General features: G+C 44.9%; 2 protein-coding genes across 2 annotated transcripts in view; both read right to left on the bottom strand.

Moving 5' to 3' along the window:
• LOC136661601 (tumor necrosis factor receptor superfamily member 1A-like) overlaps nt 1–4,274 on the bottom strand; it is a 40,546-nt gene extending 36,272 nt beyond the window's left edge. Inside the window, exon 1 of the mRNA XM_066638921.1 lies at nt 4,191–4,274. Coding sequence (XP_066495018.1) covers nt 4,191–4,253 — 63 coding nt within the window. The 5' untranslated portion in view covers nt 4,254–4,274. The remainder of the gene's footprint in view (nt 1–4,190) is intronic.
• Nucleotides 4,275–10,975: 6,701 nt separating this feature from the next.
• On the bottom strand, nt 10,976–22,529 carry PSMG1 (proteasome assembly chaperone 1). The gene is made up of 7 exons (XM_066636278.1): nt 22,353–22,529; nt 19,745–19,854; nt 19,374–19,525; nt 18,214–18,276; nt 16,660–16,858; nt 13,020–13,156; nt 10,976–11,234 (listed from the first exon to the last, which is right to left on the bottom strand). Exons 1-7 carry the CDS (start codon nt 22,484–22,486, stop codon nt 11,160–11,162), a joined length of 870 nt encoding a protein of 289 aa, XP_066492375.1. The 5' UTR covers nt 22,487–22,529; the 3' UTR covers nt 10,976–11,159.
• Nucleotides 22,530–26,207: the final 3,678 nt, after the last annotated feature.

The raw sequence follows: 26,207 nt of genomic DNA, 5'->3' as shown, positions 1-26,207 counted from the left end.
AGGGAGTTTCATGAGCACGGTCCAGAAGGGTATCAGCCAATTACCACTTTGAAGAAGTGGCTCCAGTTGCGGCCTAATCGAGGCCTGGCCTCAACCCCAGAACCTATTGCGTTTCTTTAACTGGTCTTTCAGGTTCTAACTAGGCTTCCAAGGAGGCAAAAGGGTTCTAGAGTTGCCACTAAAAATGAGTGCAACTCCATCAAGACCCTTCCTACTAGACCCTACTTCTTCCCCCAGTTTATCCCCACTTCTCTCTCGCATGCTCCCTAATTATAACAACTTTAGCTTGTGACCCCATTGGGGCAGGGACCTCACTGCTTGGAGAGCACCATATGTGTACAAGTAATTATTTACTTAATTTAATAATTTAACCCCTGGGGGCTGGGGGATAAGAATAGGCCCTCAGTTTGGCTGTACTTGTCGTAAAAGGCAACTAAACAGCCACCGGGTAGATGGGACTCATTAGCCTGGGAAGGCAGCTCATCTGAGAGAAGGAAAACTCTGATCCCAAACCTCCACTGCCTTGTGGCTACATCCAGTTATGGAAAAGGCTTCAGGAGTCAACCTAGAGGCAAAATCCGGAGCCGGAGTCCCTGAGGCAGTTCATGGCTGAACACAGTCACATTCTGGCAACTCCTGCGACGCCGCTGGAACCAACCGTATTGGCTTCTGCCTTTCCATTGGACCATTCCAGCGACGTGGAGAGGGAGGATTTGCTGCATGGGAAAGAGTCTATCCTCCATATCTACTTTACCCAGGCTTCGCTGAACAGAGAGGGCACTGTTCCAGAACCACCATTCAGAGCGCGATACCATAATCTTCCGAGACTGAAGGATGCCAACAACAATTTAATAATTTAATAACTTTACTACAATTCAATATAAAGACTTGAATTAGATCAGAAGTTACTAACTTCACTCACACACCCATCAAATATGAGGGGCATGCAAATTCACTTATTTATAAAGCATATGACATGTCTTTCTGTTTACAAAATACTCCCATCTTCATTGCAAACAGCCACAGGGGCCATTCCCTCCACTACCATTCCACTCACACACATAAGAGATGAAGGCCCAGACCAAACATGCAGCTATCTTGTAAGAAAACACAGCTGTGAGTTTCAACCCACATGGGATTTGCAACCACACACTGAAATCCAGGGCTTTCCTTGTGGCAAAGCCACCATAGTCCCGTCTCTTGACCGGCCAATCATCCTTCAGCACACTTCCTGTGTATGCATGTACCTGAGCAGCACTTGGCAGCCAGAAGGAGTGGGAGCTTCCTTCCACCTGAGGGTTTGCCCTTCTGAAGGCAGTAAAAATCCTCCTCTTCCCACTGACAGAAGGATTTGGATTCATGTGCTGTTTATTTCCCCTGATTACTTCTTGGTAGGCATGCATAGAAGTGTCCGAAAGCCCCTTTCCCTGCCTGAGGAGGAAAAAAAAAGGGCCATATCCTTCTCTTTTTCTGTGAATTGGTTGGAGTATCAGGCAGGAAGAAGGAATGAGAAAACCTCCATGTGTTCCCTTTGGAATGAAGGAAAGAAAAAGATTGTGGCAGCCCCGTTTGCACTGAACTGCAGCTCTCCTCAGCAAGCACACATGAGTGTGAGAGACACGCTTCCGTTTTGGGCCTAGCAAGCCGCTGCAAAGGCTGTTGCTCTGACTGAAATGTACACACACCCCTCTATTGTCATGGCACATGAAAAATATCAGGAAGTGAATCTCTCAGGAGAAACCAAATGGAAGCACCATGTGAGAGAGCAAAGTACACTTGCGTGCGCACACACATACACACCCTGTTTTAGTCATGATTTGGAGGAGGGCTCTCTTTTACAGGAAACTGAGTAGACTGGGAAGAAAAAAGAATTGCTCAACAGAAGAAAGCCCAAGGTTTAATGCAGGTACTTTGAATGCAACAGAAGCAGTAGTTTACAGGACAATCTGTGACACTTTCCTGGGAGTAAGCCCCATTGAACACAATCGGATTTACCTTATGTATGCCTATTGAAGAGTAAGGAAAAGAGATAGCACCTCCCCTCTCTAGGAGGATGAAGATCCAAGCACTGTTGGCTTCCCTTCCTCCTCCCCCCCAAGCAGAAGATCAAGCAAAACCCACTTTCACTGCTGTCTCTGCAATTTGCAGAGCAAACAGAGCAAGCAGGAGAGACAGCTGCCCTTTAAAGCTGAAAACAAGGAGAGCACAAGCTGTGGCAAAGGAAATCTCTGAAGGGAGCCGGTCAAGGGCACTGTCTCAACTCTTCCAAGGGCTCAAAACCCAAATGTTCAAAAAGCCAAATGGAAGGCTCCAAACTCATGGATTAAAAGGTGAAAAAACAGGAACATGGTATTTAGATAACCTGTGGCAAAAAAAATCAATGGATCTCTCAAGAATAAGGACACTCATGCTGGTTTTATAGCCAAACATACAGTTATTTAGTGGGAAATATTCATTTCTATGTGGATTTTTGCACATTTGGTCTAGGCCTAAGGAACAAAAGTACAGCTTCTACACAGCCTTATGTCATTAAGAATAGACCCACACCACTTTTCAACAAGAAGTAGTTCACAAAGCAGTTTATGTAGCAAAATAAAGCTACACCTCTTAGCCTAGAAATGGAACACTGGGTCCAGAGCAGCAGCTACTATCAAGTAGAAAGGCTTACATTCTGAACTTTAGAACTTACAGATGAAGAGAAAAAATACACGTGTATCACAAATGGGTAGGTCAAAGCCTCGAACCACAGAAGTCTCTTCGCCTGAACTCACAAACAGTTAATATAGAATTGTTTGGAATACTGTACACGTAGCTTTTGTTTTACATTAGTTTAATTTGCACATTTTTGAAATAGCTTTGAAAATTAAGACCAAAACTAATTTATATTTACTCATTTTCAGAATAAGGTTTACTGGGGACAATAGTTTTGAAAAGGTCTAAAAGAGGGGTGCTTATGGTGTGCCACCCATCCTACTTTTGCCTTGGGTCAACCTAGGATTACACTGTCTAAAAACCCTGTTTGACTAGAAACTGTTGGATTTTTAAAAATGCCCTGTGTTTCCTCTGTGCCTCCAGAGGAAGCAGAAGAGCTTCTGTTGTAAGGCTGATCTAATGCCATTGAGGACAATTCTGGGCATGCCAACCAGCGATCCTCCTCAAAGGCAAAGCAAGATAAGCAGCCAAGACGACAAGATGGAAGGTTACAGTTTTTCTCTGACAAATCATTCACATACCCTGAGTGTCTAGAGGAGAAAGTATTAACCCCCCAAGCCTTACCCATCCACCACTTACCCACTCAAACTCACCAGTTTGAGCCAAATTATGATCCCACCTTGTAGCCTTCTAAAGGCTTGATCCTATCCAACTTTCCAGTGCTGATGCAGCCACAATACAGCCCTAGGGTAAATGAGTAAACATTCCCTTACCTTGAGGAGACCTCTGTGACTGCCTTCCCACCACAGGATGCAGCACATGCCAGGGTGCAGGTGACGCAGGATCACTCCATTGCAGTCTGTGGGAAAAGTACCACGCCTGCCCTGCCTGCTTTATACCTGAGAAGACTCTCCTTACACCCAAGAAAGCTGGTGCAAGGACAGCCTCCTTGGGTGTAAGGAGGCAGAGCAACTGCAGTGCTTTCCCATGGACTAGGATGTGGTGGCTCTGCCACAGTAGGTTCAGGCCCTAAAGGAGTAGTTAAGCCATTTCTGCCCAAGGTTGCATGTACACAACAGAGATCCTAAGAAGAGCCCTGCTGGATCAGGTCCAGCCTCCAGGGCCCATCTAGTCCACTTGCCTGTATCTCAGTGGCCCACCTCTGGGACCACACAAGACAACAAGGGAGGTGCATCCTGGTGCCTCCCTTGCATCTGGCAAGGGATCAAGTGTGTGCACTTGTGGGGTGGGCAGCAATGGGTTCAGGGGACCCCTCTGCCCCCTCCCCAGAATCAAAGCAAAGTCACACCCCCGGAATAAGCCCTCTAGGACCTTGGCCCGCGCTTCACAAAACGCGTCCGGAAGGCGACAGGAATGTGTCACCAGCAAGCCGGACGGCTCCGGAGCGGAGTTTTCGTGGAGCGCAAGAGACGAGGAGAACATCAGAGGCCTGGCGCGCTGGCAGGCAGGCAGCCAGCCAGGCATGGAATTCCCCGGGCTGGCCAGCCGGAGTGGCCCCTCTTGTCTCAGCCACTCACCTGCGGGGGACCCGTCAGCAGCAGCAGCAGCAGCGACGGGAGCAGCAGGCAGCAGAAGCCCATCGCAGCGCCTCTCTCTGCGCGGCCGGCCGGCCGGCTCAGGAAGCGTCCGGCGCCAGCCTGCGCGGGAGGAGGCTTCGCCCGGCTCCGGTGTCCGATCGCCCAGCCTCGTCGTTCGCGGCACGAGGGCGCTTGGGGCGCGCCAAGGCAAGCTCCGGGCCGCTGCTCCTGCTGTGGCTCTGGAGGGAGTCGCCCCAGGACAGAGCCGGGCAGTTCAGCCCATGTCTCTCCTCCTTCCCCCTTGACAGGCTCCAGGTATCCTCTGAGCAGCCTCCCCACGCGCAGGAAACAACTTCAGCCGCCTTGTTCGAGCGAGAGTCCCTGCCAGCACTCGATTTCCGCTACAGGAAACTTTCCTACTCCGCCCCTGCAAAGGCCAGCCCATGACTAGGCGGACCCACCTTTCCCTTGCTTCCCCGCCCCCGAACGTACCTGCGTGTCCCATGTACACAGAGCCCAGTCCTGGCCACACTTTCCTGGGAGTAAGCCCTATGGAATGCAATGGGACTGACTTCTGAGTAGACAAGCATAGGATTGTGCTCTTAGCTACTCCTAAGTCAAATCAGTGGGTTCAACCATTTTTCATGCACAACCCAGATAGATAGATAGATAGATAGATAGATAGATAGATAGATGACCCCCCTATCAATCCTGTATCCCTTACCCAGGACCCTATCCACCCACCCCACCCCTCCCCTCCCCCTTTCTGCCTTCCCAGTACTGTTCACTGTAACAAAATACTGTATACTTATTAGACAGAACAGAGTTACCATGAAACCTGGCACTAGTGAAAACTGTTTTAGCACAATTACTAAGAACCTGAGCAGGACTACACTTCCTTTACCACCTCTAAGTGATGTAAACAGTCACATGTTATCATTATGATGACTGCCTGTTGTTAATAAAGATGGCAATAAGTGTTATACAGGGCACCCTCCTTAGCTCTGCAGTGCATCTTATATAGGCAGGAGGTCTGGTCTAGAGGGTACAGCCTCCATTAGCCCGAAGATAAACATCAGAAGGGCGCCAACTCCCTAAACGGCTGAGAATGGCGAGACCTTGAAGCTGCTGACAAGCCCAGCTGAGTGATTCCACCTGCTCTTGGTGTGAGCAAGAAGTGTCTTGGCTGCCTCCATGTGAGAGACGAGCTGCTGTCAGCCTGCATGGGAGAACTGGAGGCCAGAAGTGAGACCAAACCAGGAAGATCCATTCTGAAATGTTGCTGGTTCTTGAAAGAAAGAACCCCTAAAATTGTAAAAATCCCCCTGAGGGATTTGGATATGCCTGCCTATGTAAACCTCCTTGAATAAAGTCAGAGGAGTAATCCAGTGACCAGAAAGGTGGTATATAAATACCGAGTTTATTTATTTCTTTATGAGCATGCAGATTCTCCTTATTAGGAGAATTATAAGGACTACAGCATCTGTGTGAAGCATTTTACACACTCAGAAAGCATCATGCAAATGTTCAGCATTATCAAGATGAGGGGACAAATGTATTGATTTTAGAGGGTTTGCTTTCTACTCTCTTTTCAAGCCAGGCCTCCTTCACTCACTTGACCTTCAATCAGGAGGTTGTGTATGTGCAGCCTCCTGATTTTAGAAATGGGCTATGTCAGAATGCCAGATGCAAGGGAGGGCACCAGGATGCAGGTCTCTTGTTGTCTGGAGTGCTCCCTGGGGCATTTGGTGGGCCTGTATCTCCTGTGAGATACAGGAAGCTGGTGGGCCTGTGGGGCATTTGGTGGGCCTGTATCTCCTGTGAGATACAGGAGGCTGGACTAGATGGGCCTATGGCCTGATCCAGTGGGGCTGTTCTTATGTTCTTACTGAAGTCAGTGCTGAACAGCTGCTCCATCCAAACAGGCAGGTATGCTCTGTAGAGCTAGGAAAGGTGAAATATGAACAGGCAGTGCTTTTTTGTGAAAAAAAAAGGTGCAGGAACTCACAACTTGTTAATCTTTTATTTATTTATTTATAAACCATTTTTTATTGGAGAAATAAAATATTTTTATGTGCTTCCCCCCTAAAGATGAACTTACTTCTGAGTAGACATGCATAGGATTGGACTGTCAATCTCTACATCCCCTTCCCCCTAGCTACTTTTTCTACACATGGGGAAAAATACTGTACAGGTGCACTTGTAGCGTGTAGTATCTAGTGTGGCACTACTTCGAGGAGAGGAAGCAGTGAATGGATTCCGAAAAATGGCTTACATGAGTTCCATGTAGTAAAATTACTCTAAGCAACTGTGGGAGTAAGAACAAAAAAGGAATTCTTACATGAGAGGGGTCCTTAGGTGCACATAGAAACAGCTACATTTGCAAACAAGCAATTAAATATGGTTTAATTCAGGTATTAGAATACTCTGTGTCTTTGGGAAGGCACTTGGCATGCAATTGCATGTTCTCTGCTACCCTGCCCTGTGCTGTGCATTGCTGGAGAGGAGCTGCAAACGCTGGCTGGCGGAGGGCATGCTTGTGGGGGAAGGACAAGGAAGATCTCTGACAAGGCTGGACAGCATGTTGTACACACGTAGAATCCCTTTTCACCTGCCCTTAGCATGTGAAAACGGGTGCAGATATATATCTCTGCCAGGATTAAGAGACCAATCCTAGATATGTCTACTCTGAAGTAAGTCTTGTTCTAGTCAATGGAGCTAACTCCCAGGAAAGTGCCTAGGATTGCAGCCTAAGAGTCCAATCCTATGCATGTCTACTCAGAAGTCCACTTTAGTGAATGGGGCTTACTGTGGATAGGATGGCAGCCTTAGAGTCCAATCCTGTGCCTGTCTACTCTGCCTCTGTTTTGCTCCCCCCCTCCTGGAATGCCTCCAAAGGGGAGGGGCCCCTGCAAAAAGGTGCCGGAACTCCCCCCCCCCGCATTCCATTAGAAAAAAAAGCCCTGTGAACAGGTAACAGGATTTGCCATTCTCTGGTAGGCATAGATCCAAAGGCTAAGAATGGAGCAGCTTGTTGCTACTTACAGAGCAGTTTGAGTCCAGCAATACAGAGAGTACCTGTACCCTTGAAGAACTCCCCCACCCCCATTTCCATTTGTGTTTGTGAAAAAGAGAGGCATGTCAAGATCCTTGATCTTATCCATGGCCACTGGAATACTCATCTCACTTTACCTTTTAAACAAAAATCAGAGAGTTCTGAAGTCCTTATCCTACAACAGTTGATTGTGTTAAATGGCTTCTGCTACTGATTGCTGCTAATACAAGACACGCAGCTGCCACATTCAGAGGGTCAGAGACAAGCCATAACATTAAAAAAAAACCTTCCTTGCCCTATAGATCCATGATCTTGTTTTAATAAGAAAGTTGCCCTGTTCAAAACAACCTTGTAAGCCACCCCTTTCCTCCCCCAAACACCTATTTCACTAGATATACAAGCATAGGTGCTGTGTTGATATATTGTAAGAAGAAACATTCACAATCCAAGGTCAGAACACTTTATTTAGGACCAACCTAAATCAACAAAGTAAAAAAGTGGAGTTTTCAAATTCTGCAGAATTCTTCATAGGCAGATAAGCAAAAAGAAAGGGGTAAGGGGGATGATGATGTTAGAGGAGCCCTGTAAGCTGCAGTTTTTAAAATCTAAAAATGGAGTTCAGCATGTTTTCTGCCATCTTGAATCAACCCCTGGAAGGTATTAGATAGTTTCAATATACAGACATTTGGGGTTGCTTAGAAGAAGTAAAGAAAAAATGGCTGGATCTCCATATTCTGGAGTGGTTCTTATGAAGATTAGGTAATGGGGTTTGGGATTATGCATACAGTATTAGCTGACCTAACTGCTTTTTTTACAGACAGAGTAGTGGCTGGTGGCAATTCAGAGAAAAGCCCCATAGAGGTGTCAAAGACCCAGGTTGCTCCAAGGAGACTAAACAGGAAACTTTCCTAGAAGGAGGCTCCTCTAGAATGCCTATGAATTGCACTCTTCCACCATCTGCCACAGGGCTGAGATAAGATTGCAAGGTCACTCATTCTCCTGTCCCTTGAATAGCTGATAAAAAGACAAAAAGAAGTTTTGCTAAGGGCTTGGAGTTAAGGACAGGCAGATTTGATTGTAGCAATTACAGCAATGGAAACAAAGAGGGAGAGCTACCCAATAACAATATCTTGGGTGCAAGGTTGCTCCTGGGAAACTGATCTAGCCTGTTACTGTTTGTAAGGAGCATTTGGTTATCGGCCTCCATCTAGTGTTCAAATTGTATGTTTGTAAACAAAGCCAATGTTAAAAGACACCATACCAGAACAGATTCACAGAGACACCAAATTGCACTGCACCCTGGCACTTCTCACTGCTTAGAGACGTGGGAAATGAGCATGTAGCACTAAGTCTAGAAATCTCAGCCCACCCACCCCCCTCAAAAAAAAAATCCAAGATGAACCGTATATTCTCATAGCTGGAGATAAATTTAAGGCAGTTCACAAAACAGAGTCCCTCTATGGGGAGAAAAGCAGGATAAAAATACTGTAAATAAAAAAAATAAACTAGAGAAAACTTGGATTATTTTGTAAGAGGGCATTTCACTCCTCATAAATTGAATATTACAGATTTCCCATTAATGCCAAGTAGCAATAGATTAATTTTATAAAGTCAGATATTACAAGGAAAACAAATGGGATGTTGAGGGAAGTTGTTCACTGAACACATGCCAACACACATTTTGCTTCCTTAAACGTTATACCAATTCCTGGGTATATCTGGGGTGCTGATTCTAAAATGGCATCCGTTTTGCCCTATCATGTCTAGTTTTGGAGATATAGCATAGCCTCATTAGTGAATGGTTCAGGCAGCTTCCTCATAAGGAAGCCTACACCATGGCTAACTCATGTGGAAGCTGCTTGAACCATTCACTAATGAGGCTACATTATATCTCCAAAACTAGGCATGATAGGGCAAAAAGGCCATTTTTTGAATCGGCACCCCAAATTCATATCAAACCACCATAAAGTTTGGGAAAAACTTTTCTGACCCTCGGTTTTGTAGGCCTGTGTAATTGCTTTAGGATACACCCTATACAAATGTACCTGGGAGCAAGTCCCATTGAACCCAGTGGGGCTTACTCCTAAGTATATGTACATAGCACTGTATTAGTGTTGTTAGAATGGTAGAGTCAGTTCTACATCGCATTTTCTATCTCAACTCAATTCCTACTCAGCCCCTAAACACGCTGCATAGCCTTTGGCAGATTACTTTCTCTTAGCCTAACCTAGTACTGTAAATTTTTTTAGATTATTCACTAATAAAAGGGGAAAAAATTACTAGATGGAGGGCTTAGACTAAGAGAAAGTAATCTAATCACTGAGTTTAGGCGCTGATTAGGGAATTGAATTTAGATACCCACAGTCAATACACCACCGACTAGGCTCTTTGATGGAATCACCATTCCAGAACACCCTCTTGGCTCAGTTTTCATGTGCATTAACTGATTGTGCTAAAAATCAGATCAAAGAGCAAACTTGTATACAATAAGTGCTAGAGAAATCATTCTGTCTGTCCCCACAGCATGATGCTAGGGCATTTGTTTCCTTGATTTGCTTCCATCTTCCTGAAACTGTTGATGGGTGATTTGTTGCTGTTTTAAAAAACCAAGGCCTTTTTGTCTGCCCAGCCTCGAATAGTTTCTTATCTTAGCCAGTAGCACCCAGGGATCTTTGTTTTTCTGTGGCAGGGAGCTAGCTTAGCCAATTACTAGAGGTGCTTCAGCCACCAGCATAGTATCCTATACTGCAGCAGTTCCCAAACGGGAGTGTCACGATGACCAAGCCAAAGAGAAATTGTTGCTACCCCCCACGGGGCACAAGGTGGCAACGTCACAGAGGTGGCAATGGCACTTCCACAATTGCATCGCCACCACAAAGAAAAAGGGCTTGGGGACATACCTGAGGGTTGCTATGGTCTGCGGCCTCCCCGTGCCTCAGAACATCTCCCTGAACTGATTCCAACCCAGTATTTGTTGCAAAATAGGAAGTAGACTGCAGTCAACTCAGGGAGCTGTTCTGAGGCATGGGGAAGCCTGCAGTGGGAGGCACAGACCCCTTGCACCCTTTGGAGGGCCATAGCAACCCCCAGGTATATCCAAAACCTCTTTTTTTGTGGTGGTGACAGCATGATCGTGGAAGTGCCATTGCCATTGTTGCCACCCCCAGCAAGTACTTCAGGAGTTTCCACCTCCTGTGTAAAGCTCGGGAACTGTGGCCATACTGCCTTACAATACACAGTTGACTTACTGACAGAGGAGTATTCTGCCTATCCTGTATGAGAAAAGGAAACTCCTAAAGAAAAATGTTTTCAGATTGTGGAAATTAAAAATACAGGTGGGGCCTCAGTATCCATGAGGCATCTGTTCTCAGATCCCTGTGGATACCGAAAACTGTGGATAACAAAATCGGTGGTTTTGGCCCCTTAAACCCTCTGAAGGCAACTGGAGGGCTTTCTGAAGCCCACAGAGGCCGCACACGTCCACCCACAGCCTCTGCAGGTTTCAGAATGGCCCTTACGGGGGTGGAACCCTCAGGAAACCAGAAGAAGTTTTTTTCCGACAAGGGCCATTCTGCAGGCAAATTCCCGCAGCCTCTGAGTGCTTCAGAAAGCCCTCCAGAGACTACTAGAGCACCAATGAGGCCATGTCTGGTTCAACATGGATTCAGGGGACCTGCACTGAGCCAGATCCATGGATGTAAAATTAGTGGATAAACAGGCTCCACCTGTGTCACAATTTAATTCACTTTAATCAGTAAAACTCAGCTCTACAATAGTCAGCATAATGTACAAAAAAAATAGTTTTATTCCACTTCTGAAGTGACAATCGCAAGTCCCAACTATTTCCAAGCAATGCGTTGTAAACTGAAGCTTCAGTCAGGCTTGAAAGTATTGATCAGCGAGAATTCTGCTTTTCAAGTGTAGATGTTATGAATTTCTGTATTCGCCATCCTCAATTTTGTCAATATTTCTGTGCTTCTTGAAACATCCTGGATAAAACAAAAAAGAAAAGAATGGTATTAATTAATAGTTAATACACCTGTTTCAAAGCCTTATTTTATAAGAATGAGCCTCATGTGAAGGCAGCATACAAAGGGGTAGAATTCCAAGAATGCCAATATATGGTTCTCACTATGACCTACAACTTTCTAGCCAAATGAACCAAATTAAGTGTATAACTCATTAGTATAACAAAAGCAGAGAACAAAAGAAATAAAGAACCAAAGGAGTTAATTTAACATACAGTTAAGCCTTCTCAAATCTACTGTATGCAATGGAATTTTAACATCCTTAAGGGCATGCTGCATGCTCTCCAGTGGAACCATACAGCTCCCACACTGAAGTGAATGGAGAAGCCAGTTTGTATGTGGCAAATGCTAGATGCATGCAACAGAAATATGAAAATTCATGCCCAATGAAGGACAAATTCCCTGGTTTTGGTGTGTGCACCAGAATGCCCATAAAGTAAAAAGATTGGGGCAAACACACTCTTGCCTTTCATTCCTGATTATATGTTTGCTCCTGGACTTATTCATCTTTTGAGCCTATTCTTTTGGTTCATTTATATCCCATCCTTCTTCCAACATGGAACTCAAAGCGGTGTACTAGGGATTCCAGACCCTTTAAGGTACTAATCAGACCTAGACCACTGGCAATCCTGGCCCCTGTGCTGTCTGGGGCCCAGACTGCAGGGTGCCCCCCCCCCGAGTGCTGCCCTTCCACTGTCCAGGGACCTTCAGAGAGCAGGCTATGCACCACCTCCCCAGCCCTCTAAATGCCTTCTGAGGTTTACAGAGGACTGAAAATTGCTACTACGGTTTTCAGCTAAAAACCAGCAGTAGCAATTTTTGGCCTTCTGGAGGCCTCAGAAGGTCATTGGAGAGTCAGGGAGGCCGCATGCTGCCTCCCTGGCTCTCTGAAGGCCCCCTGATGGGGGAAGGGGGCAAGGAAGGTGGCACCGCCCCTGGAGGTGTGGCACCCTGGGGCATTCCTCCCCCCAGGAATGCCACTGACTTAGACTTCAGCATGGGGCTGTCTGATGTACCCTCAATCTCATGTCCTCAGGCTTATGGTGGACCCAAGAACTGATGATATAACTCAAATATACTCAAAGTTCAGGTAACTGACAATAATTTCCATGAAACCATGATGAATTCAAGTGGCAAAGCATGACATGTACTATAAAGAGAGGACCACTCAAGAACAACTAAGCATTGTCTCTTGCCTAGCAATCTCAAAGAATGTGGCCTAGACCAGTGTTTCTCAACCAGTTGTACTGGTACCACCAGTGGTACCTGAGGTGATATCTGGTGGTACTTGCAGTCCCCTGGATACCTGTTGCCCAGGAGCGAGACCAGGAACATGACCAACAAACAGTGGTAGGCAGCTTAGCTCGGTGGGCAGAACTCCAAAGCATGCTTTTCTGTGCTTGAAAAAGCCCTCCCATCCATCCTGAGCCTCTTATTGGTGTTTGTTGTGTCACATCTGGCCTCCCAATGCAGAAATAACTGGTGATGATGTCATCAACAGTTACTTCTGGAGGTACTTGGAATAGATGAACCATATGAAGTGGTACGGTAGAGGACAAACCTTGAGAAACGCTGGCCTAGACCCTTCTGGGCAGTGACATATCAGGCACTCCAATAGCTAAATACATAAGTCTATAAATGACATTATGTCATCTTCTCCTCAGAGCAACTGGTGGTCTATTAGCGAGCAGCCTCAGGCAGTCTAAAACAGTACCATGTAAATGCCCAATAATTATTAAGCCCTACCTTAACCAAACTCTTTAGGATTTTGGAAGCCAGCACAGGCTTGAAAGCTTCAATTGTCACAGTATCCAGTTTGATGATATCTGTATAACACTGATAAAGCACTGCAGGTATTTGCCACACCTGACAGTAACTTAGAACTAGGAGTAATCCAAAGGGGATGGGGAAGAAAGAGAAAATACTCAGTATTTTATACGCTAAAATAAGTTTAAACTGCAAAGTTATCAATTAATCAGAATGACAGATATTGAAAGAGCAGTTATTTAAAACATTTTTCTCCCATCTCTACTTGTGCTCAAGACAGCATATAGCAAGAAATAAAAATCAAACATAAAATAGAGGCGAACCACCACCACCAAGGTTATATCTTCAGGTCCCATACCTGCAGTTCTCAAATCCCCCCCCCCAATTGCACTCATGACTAAACTCTCTTCGTTTGCACATGCTTTGTAAAAGGCAGCTTTTTCTTCCTTTTATTTTGGAATGCTTTGGAAAAGGAAGTAAACAGCAAGAACCTAGACACACAGGTGCTTTTGGAAAGCTAGAGAAAGTGACAGTGAGAATGTTAATAGGAAATTGAATATTCATGCTGTCTGCTTCCTCTGCTGTCCACTTCCTGTTAGCATTCTCACTGTTAGCATTCTCATTGTTGCCTCCTCTGGTGCTCCTCTAGTACACTGGTTCTCAACCTGTGGTATGGGGACCACAGGTGGTCCGCAAGACTCCAAGAAGTGGTCCACAAGGTCTCAGGAAAAAAAATCACTTTTGCTTGCATGGCTAGACACTGGAAGTGATCAATCTCCTATGGACCACCAAAGAGGGCGGAGAATGGACTGCCCACAGCCACAATCATTGAAGTGTCAGCTGTGGCTGTGGGTAGCCATTCTCTGTCCTCTCTGATAGTCCATGGGGCAGCACTTGGGAGACCAGACTCTCCATAGCCACAAGTGGACCATGAGAATTCCAATTTTTGCCTCAGTGGTCCGCAGGCTTCTAAAGGTTGGGAACCACTGCTCTAGCAGCTAGGAGTCTAAGTTCTCGCTGTTTGTGTCCTCCAGAAAAGCATGCAACAATTCTACGGTAGACCTTCTAATCCTAAACCAGTACTCCACAAACTGCAAACAGTTGCACTCCAATCCTAAAGCTCATCAGTAATGAGGGGAATTTACACTGTATGTACTGTAAAATATCTACTATTTTACTGTTTCTGGCAATGACCTCTTACTCAAATAATCATTCTGGCATATCTGCCTGTATAGTAGTACAAAGTTGTTACATTATTAGTATAGGGTACCATGTTCTGTAATGCCTGGGCTGGTGTAGCTGTCTTTATGCATTGCCACAGCATTCTTTGGATCAAGCTGCTCACATGAACTATTCTGTCGGGATTGCAAGGCTCATCATGTCAATGGCAGGGAAATATGAAAAAATTGGTTGGAGAAATTAAAGTTGATACTGTCAAAAATTCTAATGGCCAAATTTCTTCTGCCAAAACATTCCGTTTATTAGCACAAGAGCATAAATTACAAGAAATTCCAATCATTTTCAGTATATCCACTATGTAAGACATCAACAAACTCCAGATAACTAAGAAACCATGATTGTAGTATGACTGCAATGTTATGTAGTCAAAGTAAAGTTATGTAGTCAAAGTTATTAAAATTGACTTCCCTCATTAAAGAAAGTCACTATGTACACATATAGGGCAATAAACAGAAAAATGACCTCTAGCTCTGCCAAATATAAAAAGTACTACAGTGGGTCCCCTTTATCTGTGGATTCAGTCCATTGTGGGTTCTACTTGGGGGGAGCACTGCTGCCAAGTCACCCTTATAACCACACCCCTTGGCATTTATAAATCAGGCAGCAGCCTCTAAGGCAGTGATTTTCAACCTTTTTCATCTCATGGCACACTGACAAAGTACTAAAATTGTCAAGGCACACCATCAGTTTTTTGACCATTGACAAGGCACACTATGCTGTTGGTGAGGGGCTTACATCCCCAAATGGCCCTACTAATAAATGACCCTCCCCCAAACTCCCATGGCACACCTGCAGACCATTCACAGCACACCAGTGTGCCATGGCACAGTGGATGAAAATGGCTGCTCTAAGGCCTCTAAAAAGTTTGGGAACTACTGACTTGGGATGTAAATCTCTTCACACTCTCCTGGGAGTATGTCCCTCTGAATTAAGTGCAGCTTGCTTCTGAGTAAACACACACAGGATTGTGCTGTTAGACATCTTTCATTATATTTACAGAAAGTAACAATATCCAGGCTTCAAAATTATTTACCTGAAGTGGGATTACTATTGTTTTGCTGCTGCATTTTTTCCTTTTGTCTTTAATTTTTCTCTAATCTATTATTTTTTTTAGCAGCAATCTCTGTTTAAGAAACTTGGGAATTAAGGTAGGTTTTAAATAGTTTACACTGGCATACTGTTTATGTTGGCAGTTTTATAATACTTGAAAAATAATTAACAACCAACCAGAAGTTTTGCAACCAAATTTTTCTGACATTATTGTTATTAATAAGAATATTTTTATACTGCTTTTCAACAAAAAAAAAGTTCAGAAAGCAAAAACAACATTTGGTACATTTGTCTCCAAAGGACTCACAACATGACACAAAGAAGACACCAGCAAGTGGCCACTGGGAAAAGCACTATATTGGGATGAATAGGGAAAGTTGCTCTCCTCTTCTCAATATTAGATTCCCACCACTTCAAAAGGTGCCTCTTTGTCCAGCAAGCAGTAATAACAGCGAGGTAAACAACACATATAAATACAGTACTGAAATTCTTCCAAAACAAGGAAGTTCAAAAGTGCAGTAGTCATTACCCCACAGGAAAACTGAACAAATCACAGCAGCCAAATTTCAATGAAGCCTAGCATTCCTTAGCCTATCAATGAGCTTACACATGTTCAATGATGTCTTGGTTAATAGCACTGCATCACTAGGTGTGCCACACATTTGTTTATCAAAATACAAGACTTGAACAATGCTACAAGCTATGTAAGCACAAACAGCTATGTGTCACCTTTCTGGATTGCCACTAACTATGAGAGCCTATCCTTCTCCCCCCCCCAACTAGTGCAAATGTGCCAAAAATGGGTGCGCTATATCCAGTGGAAGGGGGGAGGATCAGGAAGCTTCAGAGTCAAAAGGGTTTTACACCTCTATAAGACTCCCACTCCGCAACGGGTCTCCTCAAACCTGCACCAGCAAAATCACTGGTGCATGTCTGCAGAGAGAAAGGAGGCAAGGAGACTATGGAAAAGGGAGTGGATTCATCACTGCCGGACCCATCCCTCCTGCAGCTTCTCCATCCCCATTTCTCTCCCCTCCCTGCCTCTGCCCCACCCCTATTGCTGCCTTAACTGCTCCAGCAGGTGTAGGTAGTTCTGCCTACAGAATGGGAGCACTGCCACTTTGCGCAACAGTACGCCCAAAATGGCCACCAATGGAGTGCTCTGCCAGTAGCCATTTTACACCAGCTGAATTGTGTTGTGCTGTTGTAAAGCCCTGTATGTGCTGGCCCAGTCCTTGATAGCATTGGTCCAAAAGTGAGGCATCCGTTTAGTTGTGGAAAAAAAGGTAAAGTTTTCAAGGGGAAGAATTATTAAAAAGGTATTAATTACCTGCTGCAGGAAGATCCCGCACAATATTTGGCTGTTCTAGAAGAGAACAACATACTTTATCTTTGAACTCCTTTGTCTTTAGTGCTTTCAGAAAAGGAGAAGTAAGTGTTAGAGTTGATTCAGGTGTTTTATAATCTGTAATGGAACACATTGAAAGAACAAGTACTTGCAAATCAGTCTTCTGCAGGCATCCAAAAACCTACAAAGAAAATACAACATAAGCAAGACAAATTCCCAACATAAGAGAGACAAATTGCAGAAGAATAGCTATGATGGAACCAATCAACACCAAAGAGCACTGTTGAGGGGTGCAAGTGAAGTTCTTCTGACATCTATAACTTCTGACATTTATGTTTATCACAGCAAAACAGAAAGCAGCTGTGGAGAAGCAGCTTTCAGGTCACAGCTGCTGAATCAGCCCTTAATCTGTAGCAGAGAAGTACTGTAGTCCTTTAGACACAGCAAGTGCAACTGTATAGGCTTTCTTTCAGGACATCACTAACAGCACAGTATACCCATGCCGAGGTATAGTGGTGCCGAAATGGCAGCTGCTAAATCCCATGGGCCAAGGAGGCAGTTGAAGGTCTCCTTGGGGTAAGGGAACTTCAGTTCCTTAAACCCCTATTTAACTGGGGCAGAACCAAGGAGACCCATGTAGTGTCCCGAGGCCTGGGAGAGAAGATAGGATTCCTCTACCCAGAGGCTGCTGCTGTCCCTGCCATCTCCCAGGCCTGATCTGCCCCTGGACTGCCCCCCACTCAGTTTTGAAGCCTCACCACTTTCCCCTCAACTCCAGAATGCCTCCCCACTCTTGGTGGGAAACTTACTGCTGGTGACTCCCACCCATTGCCTACTTCCCTACAGCAGCTCCTATTCTACATCTTTCTCTCATTAAGAACAGAAGACTTTTTTGTCTTTATGCTTTCAGAAAAAGAGCAGGAAGTGTTAGAGTTGATCCAGGTGTTCTATAATCTGTAATGGAACACATTCCATTACACTGGAACTGACGGGGCACTGCCAGGACCCAGGTTTTTCCAGGAGCTGAGAGCCAGAATCACAATCCTGTTCTCACTGTGTGCAAGACCTTGCCAGATCAGTAGTAGCACACATGGTCTCCCATTTCCCAAGTTTCATGTCATGTGAACATACCTCAGAGTTCTCTGCTACGGTATGGTACAAAGCATGTACCTTGTGAGTGAAATAATTATCCAAAACTACAAGTTCAAAGTTGGTGCATTTCTCCAGTTAATTTCTCCAGTTTGTGGTGGAATACAAGTGGAAGTAAACAAAATAATCAGTTGGCTTGGAAGAAGAAAGCTGGATTAAAAATATATTACAACAAATGGCAGCAGCCCCAGTAATGACAAGGCAGGCCATTTATTTCATGGGTGGTTGTACAAGGAAGCTGAAATTAGTGAATCTACATACTATTTAACAAGGGAAACATTATTTTTAATGTTTATTAAAAATATTTAACAAGAGTATAACAAGGGAAACATTCTTGAAGATTAGAGGTAATTCTAGTTTTTTGCTTGTACTACTAAAAATTTTTACCTTTTCAAGCCACTGAAATTGTTGGTCTTCAGCAACAAAACAATTGCACTGGCAGAGCAAAACCTGAAAGGACAGAATGGTAATAAGCACTTCATGACTCTCAGGGATACTCCTTTCTGTGTTACATGTTCAGGGCATCATACACCTTAGCATACTTATCTGGAAGAAAATCCCCCTGAAATTAGTGGAACTGATTCCTGAAAAAACACACATAAGATCAAGCTGCAAATCACACTTCATTATGACTAATCCCTCACATTTCAAGCATTACCACAAGGTTCCCCCCACTCCCATTTGCAAGTGTTACAATGGAGAGAAGGTATAGTTCAGTGGTGGAGCACAAGACTGCACATATAAGGTCCCAAGTTCATTTAGCATAAGGCCTGTCTTGCAAACTCTCCTTCCTTCTCAGGCACTCAAAAAGGCCAACTGCTAAAGATACACATGTGTGGCTGCTGAAAAAGAACAGCGCATGCTTTCTTCTTAAATCTGAAAGTAGGAATTAAGAGGCAAGTAATAAATACAAGCATTGGAATATAATGCTAAATAACTCAGATTTTGGATCTCAGACACAAAATCATATCAAGACTATGATATTTTGTTTACTTACCTGCTATTAGTTATATGTATGTAAAATGACTAGACCAGCGATTTTCAACCTTTTTCATCTCACAGCACACTGACATGGTGCTAAAATTGTCAAGGCACACCATCCGTTTTTTGACAATTGACAAGGTATACCATGCTGCCAGTATGGGGCTCACACACCCCAACGGCCCTATTAATAACTGATCCTCTCCCAAACTTTCGCAACACACCTGTGGACCATTCATGGCACACCAATATGTAGCAGCACACTGGCTGAAAATTGCAGCAGTAAAGCCTTAAGTAGACCACTGGGGAACATAAAAGCAGTATAAACAGTCTTAATGATGTACCTCGTCTAGTGGCTCATGTTGTAGGTTTGTATCCCAAACCAACTTCCTTCACATTCTGGGGAGCTGAAATGCGATGCACACCTCATGATCACTTTTTGTTGTGCTAAAGCAGCGCAGTGAACATTCAGATTATATAGCACCACACCATTTGGCCTAAATGAAGGCATTGATTATTCCACACTAAAAAAAGGACTACATACACTTGCAATAAGTATTACTTACTGTGGGATCTGAAATTAACCGATAGAACAGACAAAAGGATTCTGTTGGAAGGACATTTGTTGTGTGTGATGTTCTGCACCATTCATTCCATAGTTTAGCAAATCCAACTACTTCCCAGGATCCAGAATTCAAAACAAAGGTCGACAGGAACGCTGCAAAGAAAACCAGATACGTTTATGTAGCAATGCTGTGCATACTGCTAGGAACCATTATTTCTGAATGGAAGTTTAGCATGGTAACTCGGTTTAACTCATCACAGATGACATGATCCAGAGATTGTTTACACCACCCAACACTGACGTTGATGGAAGAGAATCTGTAAGACTCACAAAATTCTTAATACAGAGAAATAACTGACTTGCACTGCTTACCAACTGCATTATGCCCTATTCCCAATATGAACTTTGAACAAGGAAACTGCTCATTGGTAGAGCTTTCAGTAGATATGTTGGATGTTGTATTCCAGTGGATGTGAACTTCTCTAAATATAAGAAACAGAACAAATTAATGCACTTGGAGTAAGAAGATGGAGAAGAAACTGTAGCATACAAAATCAGCACACACAACACAATCAAGGCACGTGATATATAAAAGTAGCCTCCTTAGTGCAATCCTGGGCATACTGTGAACTAAAGCCCACTGAATTCAATGGAACTTACACCCAAATAAGCATGTACAAGACTACAGCTTTAATTCTCAGCTAATTCTCACAGTGGGCAATGGCCAGGACAGCCACCTGTAAAAATATACCTGACCTATTTGGCTGAGAAAGTCAAAGGTTAGTGAGGTAGCAATGCACATTATGTGTTGGGGGGGGGGGGATTGCTTATTAAACAAAGCAGCTATGGAGGCTGGAATCTGAACTGGAAGATCAGTATGGGAAGGAAGGGGAGTTTCTGAACTTTGTCCTTGTTGCTGCTTTTTTTTTTTTTTTTTTTTGTAACTGAAAATCATTCCCTCCCAAACACTGCTTTTATCATGACAGAAGAAAAAGCGAGGTTTTGGAGAAAAATGACTCAAGAGGAAAGGGTTAAAAGTCCCCCCTGTCTTGTTTCTGATTGCAGGCTCAATGGCTGCACTGTGTAAGAGGAAAAGAAAAACCTCAAAAAATAATTAAAGACTACATGAAATTTGTAGAAATACCCAGCACTTTATCTCCAGTTACCCACAAGAGTCTTAGGCCAAACTGCTTAACCCAACATACCTGCCCTTAAAACTAGTTTAGTTCACTAAAGGTATGGGATGAAGCTTTGTTCTGACCCATTTCAGGCCAGTAACAGGTGCTGATGCCAATCTGACGCTCAACTTAAAATGGGCTGGCAGACTGACAAGCAATGAGGTCAGCAATACTACTACTACTACTACTACTACTACTACTAATAATAATAATAATAATAAACTTTATTTATATCCCGCCCTTCTCCCTAAAGGGACCCAGGGCGGCTACCTTCCTTGTCGTCGTCCCCAGGAGACTACAGTTTCCTATAGTGTAGTGTTTCTCAAACTGTAGGTTGGGAACTACTAGGTGGGTTGTGAGCCAATTTCAGGTGGGTCCCCATTCATTTCAATATTTTATTTTCAATATATTAGACTTGATGCTACCATGGTATGTGACTGCATTTGGAGAAATGTTACAGATCTGTATTATGAACTACATATATGCTTTTAACAATGATAGTCAATGGGTAACACTTACTTACAATGGGTAACACTCCTGAGTGTGGGTAGGCTTTCAGCCTAGGATTGTTAAAAATTTCCCTGCTTGATGATGTCACTTCTTATCATGACATCACTTCCAGTGCGTCCTGACAGATTCTCATTCTAAAAAGTGGGTCCCGGTGCTAAAAGTGTGAGAACCACTGCTACAGTGTTATATTTGGGTTGCAATAACTGGAAATTCCATTGAACAGTGAGACATACTTCCAAGCAGACATGGGATTGTTCTGTTGGTGTTGAAATTCTACTTCAGGCATAGAGCAGGAATAAAGCCTCCAAAGTATGAAGTGGGCAGCAGGTAGCAGCTCTATTTGAAGTGGGGTAAAATAAGAGCCCTTCTGCATGAGAGATTTCATCAATGCTTTAAATTTAATGGGAACACAAGCCTGTCCCAAAGCAGAACCAAGGACTTGCGGGGGGGGGGCAGGTGGGTCTCACACAACCTTCAAGTCCTTTGAAAAGCACTGCTCTTATGTGAGGTGCACAAGCGCATACAACCCACACGCAGAGCACATGGATTGTGTGTGCTTGTGCACCTCACACAGTGGCGGAACTTTTTGAAGGATTCCAGTATGAAGGCTCTGCCTCACCTCCCTCTCCACTCAGGCACGTCCCTGAGCAGAACATACATTGCTCCCCAGATTGTGCTGGGGAATTGTGCCTACCTAGTTCTGGGAGGTTGCGGTGGTGGTGATTGAATTCATTTTAAGAAACAGCTGCCCTTCAGTAAACCTATAGATTGTGTGTGTGTGTGTGTGTGTGTGGAGAGAGAGAGAGAGATCTGTGGTTGTGTATATAAAACCATGCACACACATATACATTCCATGGTGTGTGTGTGTGCATATGACAAAGCAAAAGGCAGAACAGAAAACAGGTCCTGATTTAGCTGTGGTTGGGAGACACTCTGCACCTGCTCAGAAACACTGCCAATGTGACAACACTGCAGGGCGATGCGAGTCTGATGCGGGTTGTGGGGTGGATGGGGGGGCCACGGGTGCACGCCCCCAAAACTGTCTGCCAGCAGGCAAGGTATCCGCTGGACTCGGGAGCCAAATCGGGCACCAGGAGAACGCCCATTGGGTGGGACTGGTTGGCATGGGAGCCCAGGTCCACCCGCCCAGCAAGCCTTGGCCACGGAGGCCAGAAGTTCAAGCCGCAGCCCAGGACTCCCCGCGTGGCCGACCCGGTTCCGGAGTGGGCAGTGCTGGCGGCCCCCCCCCCGCCGCTGCGGGCGGAACCTCCAGCTCCACGCGGCGCCGCTACCTTTTCTTCTGGAGCTGCAGGCGAATCTCCCGGTCCTCGGCCGCCTCCTCCCGCCCCAGCTCCTCCTCCTCCTCGTCGTCGTCCACCCCGGCGCGGGACGGCGCGGCCACCACCTCCCCGAAGAACGTGGCCATCGCTCGGCCTCTCCCAGCCCCGAGCGGCGCACACGCTGCCTGCCTGCCTGCCTGCCGCAAAGCCGTGCTCTTCCGGGTGAACAGGCGCTGCCCAGCAGAGAGCAGCCGCAGCCCTCGTCGTCTCCGCAGCACAGCCGTGTGCGGGCGGGGGCGCTCCGGGCAAGCGCAGCGTCCTGCCCCCTGCAGCCAGAGGGGCCGGGCCGGGCCCTGCCTGCTGCTCCAGCCCGGCTCCTGCTTGCGCCGTGTGAGGAGCGCTCCTTGCCCACGCAAAAGCCGCCCCTAAGCATGTCTACTCAGAAGTAAGCCCCTCTAGAGGCAATGGGGCTTAGACCCGGGAAAATGTGTACAGGATTGCCCCCTTAGAGCCCAATTCTCAGAAGTAAGTCCCATTCTAGTCAATGGGGCTTACTCCCAGGAAAGTGTGGATAGGATTGTAGTCGTAGAGCCCAAACCTATGCATGTCTACTCAGAAGTAAGTCCCATTATAGTCAGTGGGGCTTACTCCCAGGTAAGTGTGGATAGAATGGCATCCTAAGGCTAAAATCCTATCCATGCTTTCCTGGGAGTAAGCCCCATTGACCATAATGGAACTTACTTCTGAGTAGGATTGAGCTCTAAGAGAGCTGAGACTGAAAGAGCTGCCCCCTCCCTCTGCAGCCCTGGAGTGTAGTCTAATATTTTTATATCTCTTAGAGTGTGTGTGTGTGTGTGTGTGTGTGTGTGAGAGAGAGAGAGAGAGAGAGAGAGAGAGAGAGAGAGGCTTACAAAAGAAAGTTCATACAATACTGTAATTAAAAAAAATAAAGTAACATCCAATAGCAGCAAGAAAAGAGAAGGCAACAACATAGTAGCATAAATAAGCCTGTGTGTGTGTGTAACAGATTGAGAATTGGAGAATCAGGCAACACCTGTTGGAAAAAGCCAGTTCTTCAGTCTCCAGCAGAAAAAAACAGACAGATTTAGTACAGTACAGGGAGTTTCATTGGCCCTGAGAAGGTCCTCTTACTTCATGGCCTGCCTAGCCTTAAAAGTATCATGCACAAGAAAGCTTCCATCACAGATCTTAAAGAACATGTAGATTCTGGAAGGAGACAGTCCATCAAGTCTTGATCCTGTGCTGTGTAGGGCCTTGAATTATACCCAGAAACAGATGGGTAAACACTGCAGGTAAAACCATTAGAGAGGTGATCACCATATCGAAATCTGCTATGCAGAACACCCACTCAGATTTATTTAGAACAATTTATATCCTTAATTATTCTCAGAGAAACTTGTGGCAGTTGCCAATATAATTTAAATAAACAATATACAGTACTTAAAAAAACAGCATTAAAAACAAGCATTGAATAAAAATAAAAATTACACAGCAGAGGAGTAAAAGCAAAATCAGAAACTAAGCATAACCTGAGAAAGCCTGTATTTTCAGATAGTGACAAAACAAAAAAAAGAAGAAGATGGAAGATAATTAACTTGGGGGAGGGGGAGAGCGAGTTTTGTAGCAAGCAGCCACCATCAAAAAAGCCCTCTTGTAAGTTTCTTCTGATCTTACCTCAGACAGGGATGGGATGCACAAAATAACTCCTCCAACAGACTCTAGGGCAGGGGTGTCAAACTTGTTTCATACCGAGGGCCGAATAGCATTCATGATGCCTGCTGAGGGCCAGAAGTGATGTCATTAGGCAAGAATTGATGTCATTAAACAGGTCATAATCAAAAATAAGCACTTTTTTCTTACTTAGGAACTCATTAGCTGCAAACAGAAAAAAAATACACAAATCTTGACCATATTTCAAGATATGAGACCGCAATTTTCATGTGGGCTGCCCTTTCAGCAGTAGCACCACAGCACTGCTCAGCAGATGAGAGCCTGAGGGCCGGATAAAAAGCTTCCACGGGCCACATCCGGGCACCAGGCCTTATGTTTGACACCCCGGTGCTAGACTGCCAGTGTTGCTAACTTCCCCCCCCCCCATTCATCACCTTTTTGTCTTTCCAGCAGCCACACACACAGGAAAAGAGCAGGGAGGCTTTTATCCCTTCCACTTATCTCCATCTCAGAATAGCATCACCTACTAGATCAGGGGTGTCAAACTCATTTCGTATAGAGGGCCGAATAGTATTCATGATGCCTGCTGAGGGCCAAAAGTGATATCATTAGGCAGGAAGTGATGTCATTAAACAGGTCATAACCAAAAATAAGCACTTTTTTCACTTAGGAACTCATTAGCTTCAAATGCTAGAAGAGAAAATATACATATCTTGATCATATTCAAGATATGGGAGAGCTCAATTTTCAAGTGGGCTGCCACTTCAGCAGTAACACCTTAGCATGGCTCAGCAGCTGAGAGCCTGAGGGCCGGATAAAAAGCTTCCTCAGGCCGCATCTGCCGCCGCCCCCACCCCGGGCCTTATGTTTGATACCCCTGCCCTAGGGTATGGGTAAATTCATGAGGAGGAGGAAGGTGGTCATGCAGGTTGCACCCCACTATCTCTTTAAACTGCTCCTCCAGCCCAAATGCTATCCTTACTTGCATGCAGAAGCTTCACATTCCCCAATGCACATACAGAAACTACACTTTTAAGTGATGAAAATATTAAAATAATCATATCCATACAAAATAAGAACCAAGTTATAGCAGGGACTACTCTTACTTGTACTTTTTGTGTTTGGGGAGGGGGGTTGAGGAAGAACACCTGCTACCCCCATCACACCTACAGTAAGATCCTTGATTTTGCTATTGTTTTCAATGGATAGTTCTCATTTTGGCTGGGATGGGGGAGTCTACAAAAACCAGAAACAGGTATACTTGGTAAATCACACTGATCCTGCTCAGAGGCCATTTCCAAGGCTTCTAGGCTTTCTCTTATCTTGCTTCATTTGTTGAATAACAAAGCAATAGAATCCACATGTCCGTAGTAACAGAAGTTTATTAAAAGGCTGAAAAATCAAAACAATGGAGAGAAAAATGCAAGGGATAAAAATAAGACAGCAATCAGCTAGGAAAAAGGAGGAAAAGTTGGGGGTGGCAGCAAAGATGCTAAAAGGTAAACAGAAAATAAAGACCCTAAGGCTGCAATTTTATACTGTACACACTTACCTGAGAGTACCTCCTATTGCACTCAGTGGAACTTAGTTTTGAGTAAACATGCCTGGGATTGGACTGTAACAGTGCTAACATATTATCTAGCAGCCCTGGCACCTACACTTACAGCCAGGGAAGCAGGCATGGTCCATGGAGCAACTTCAGATGCTTCCAACGTTGGACCTCTGGGAAATGCATAAATGGGTGCATATGATCTTGTTTTGTCCTCCTATGTGGGTGTTAACCCTGTTTTACCTGCAGGATTGGCAGTGGCGGCACTAGGGTTCGTGTCACCCGGTGCGGAATGGCAGTGCATCACCCCCATGCAGTGGGCAGGGCAACACCCCAGGTGGTAGGCGTGGTGATGTACCATCACTCCGCCCCCACTGGTTTTTTGGCTGTACCTTTTGATAGAACAAAGATAGGACACATTCTGCATGAAATTACCCACTGATTAATATATAACATGATGGTATTATTCTTCCAAATTATGATTTTAGTGATTTTGGTCACTAGTGGTGTCACACACCCCCAAGGGTATCAACTTACTAACACCTTATTGCAGCAGTTCTCAAACTTTTAGCACTAGGCCCACTTTTTAGAATGACAATATGTCCAAGACCCACCAGAAGTGATGT

The sequence above is a fragment of the Tiliqua scincoides genome, chromosome 1, assembly GCF_035046505.1.
Source record: "Tiliqua scincoides isolate rTilSci1 chromosome 1, rTilSci1.hap2, whole genome shotgun sequence".
In the NCBI taxonomy this organism is placed as follows: domain Eukaryota; kingdom Metazoa; phylum Chordata; class Lepidosauria; order Squamata; family Scincidae; genus Tiliqua; species Tiliqua scincoides.
The sequence above is the reverse complement of the archived record's forward strand: the minus strand, read 5'-3'. Positions and strand labels throughout refer to the sequence as shown.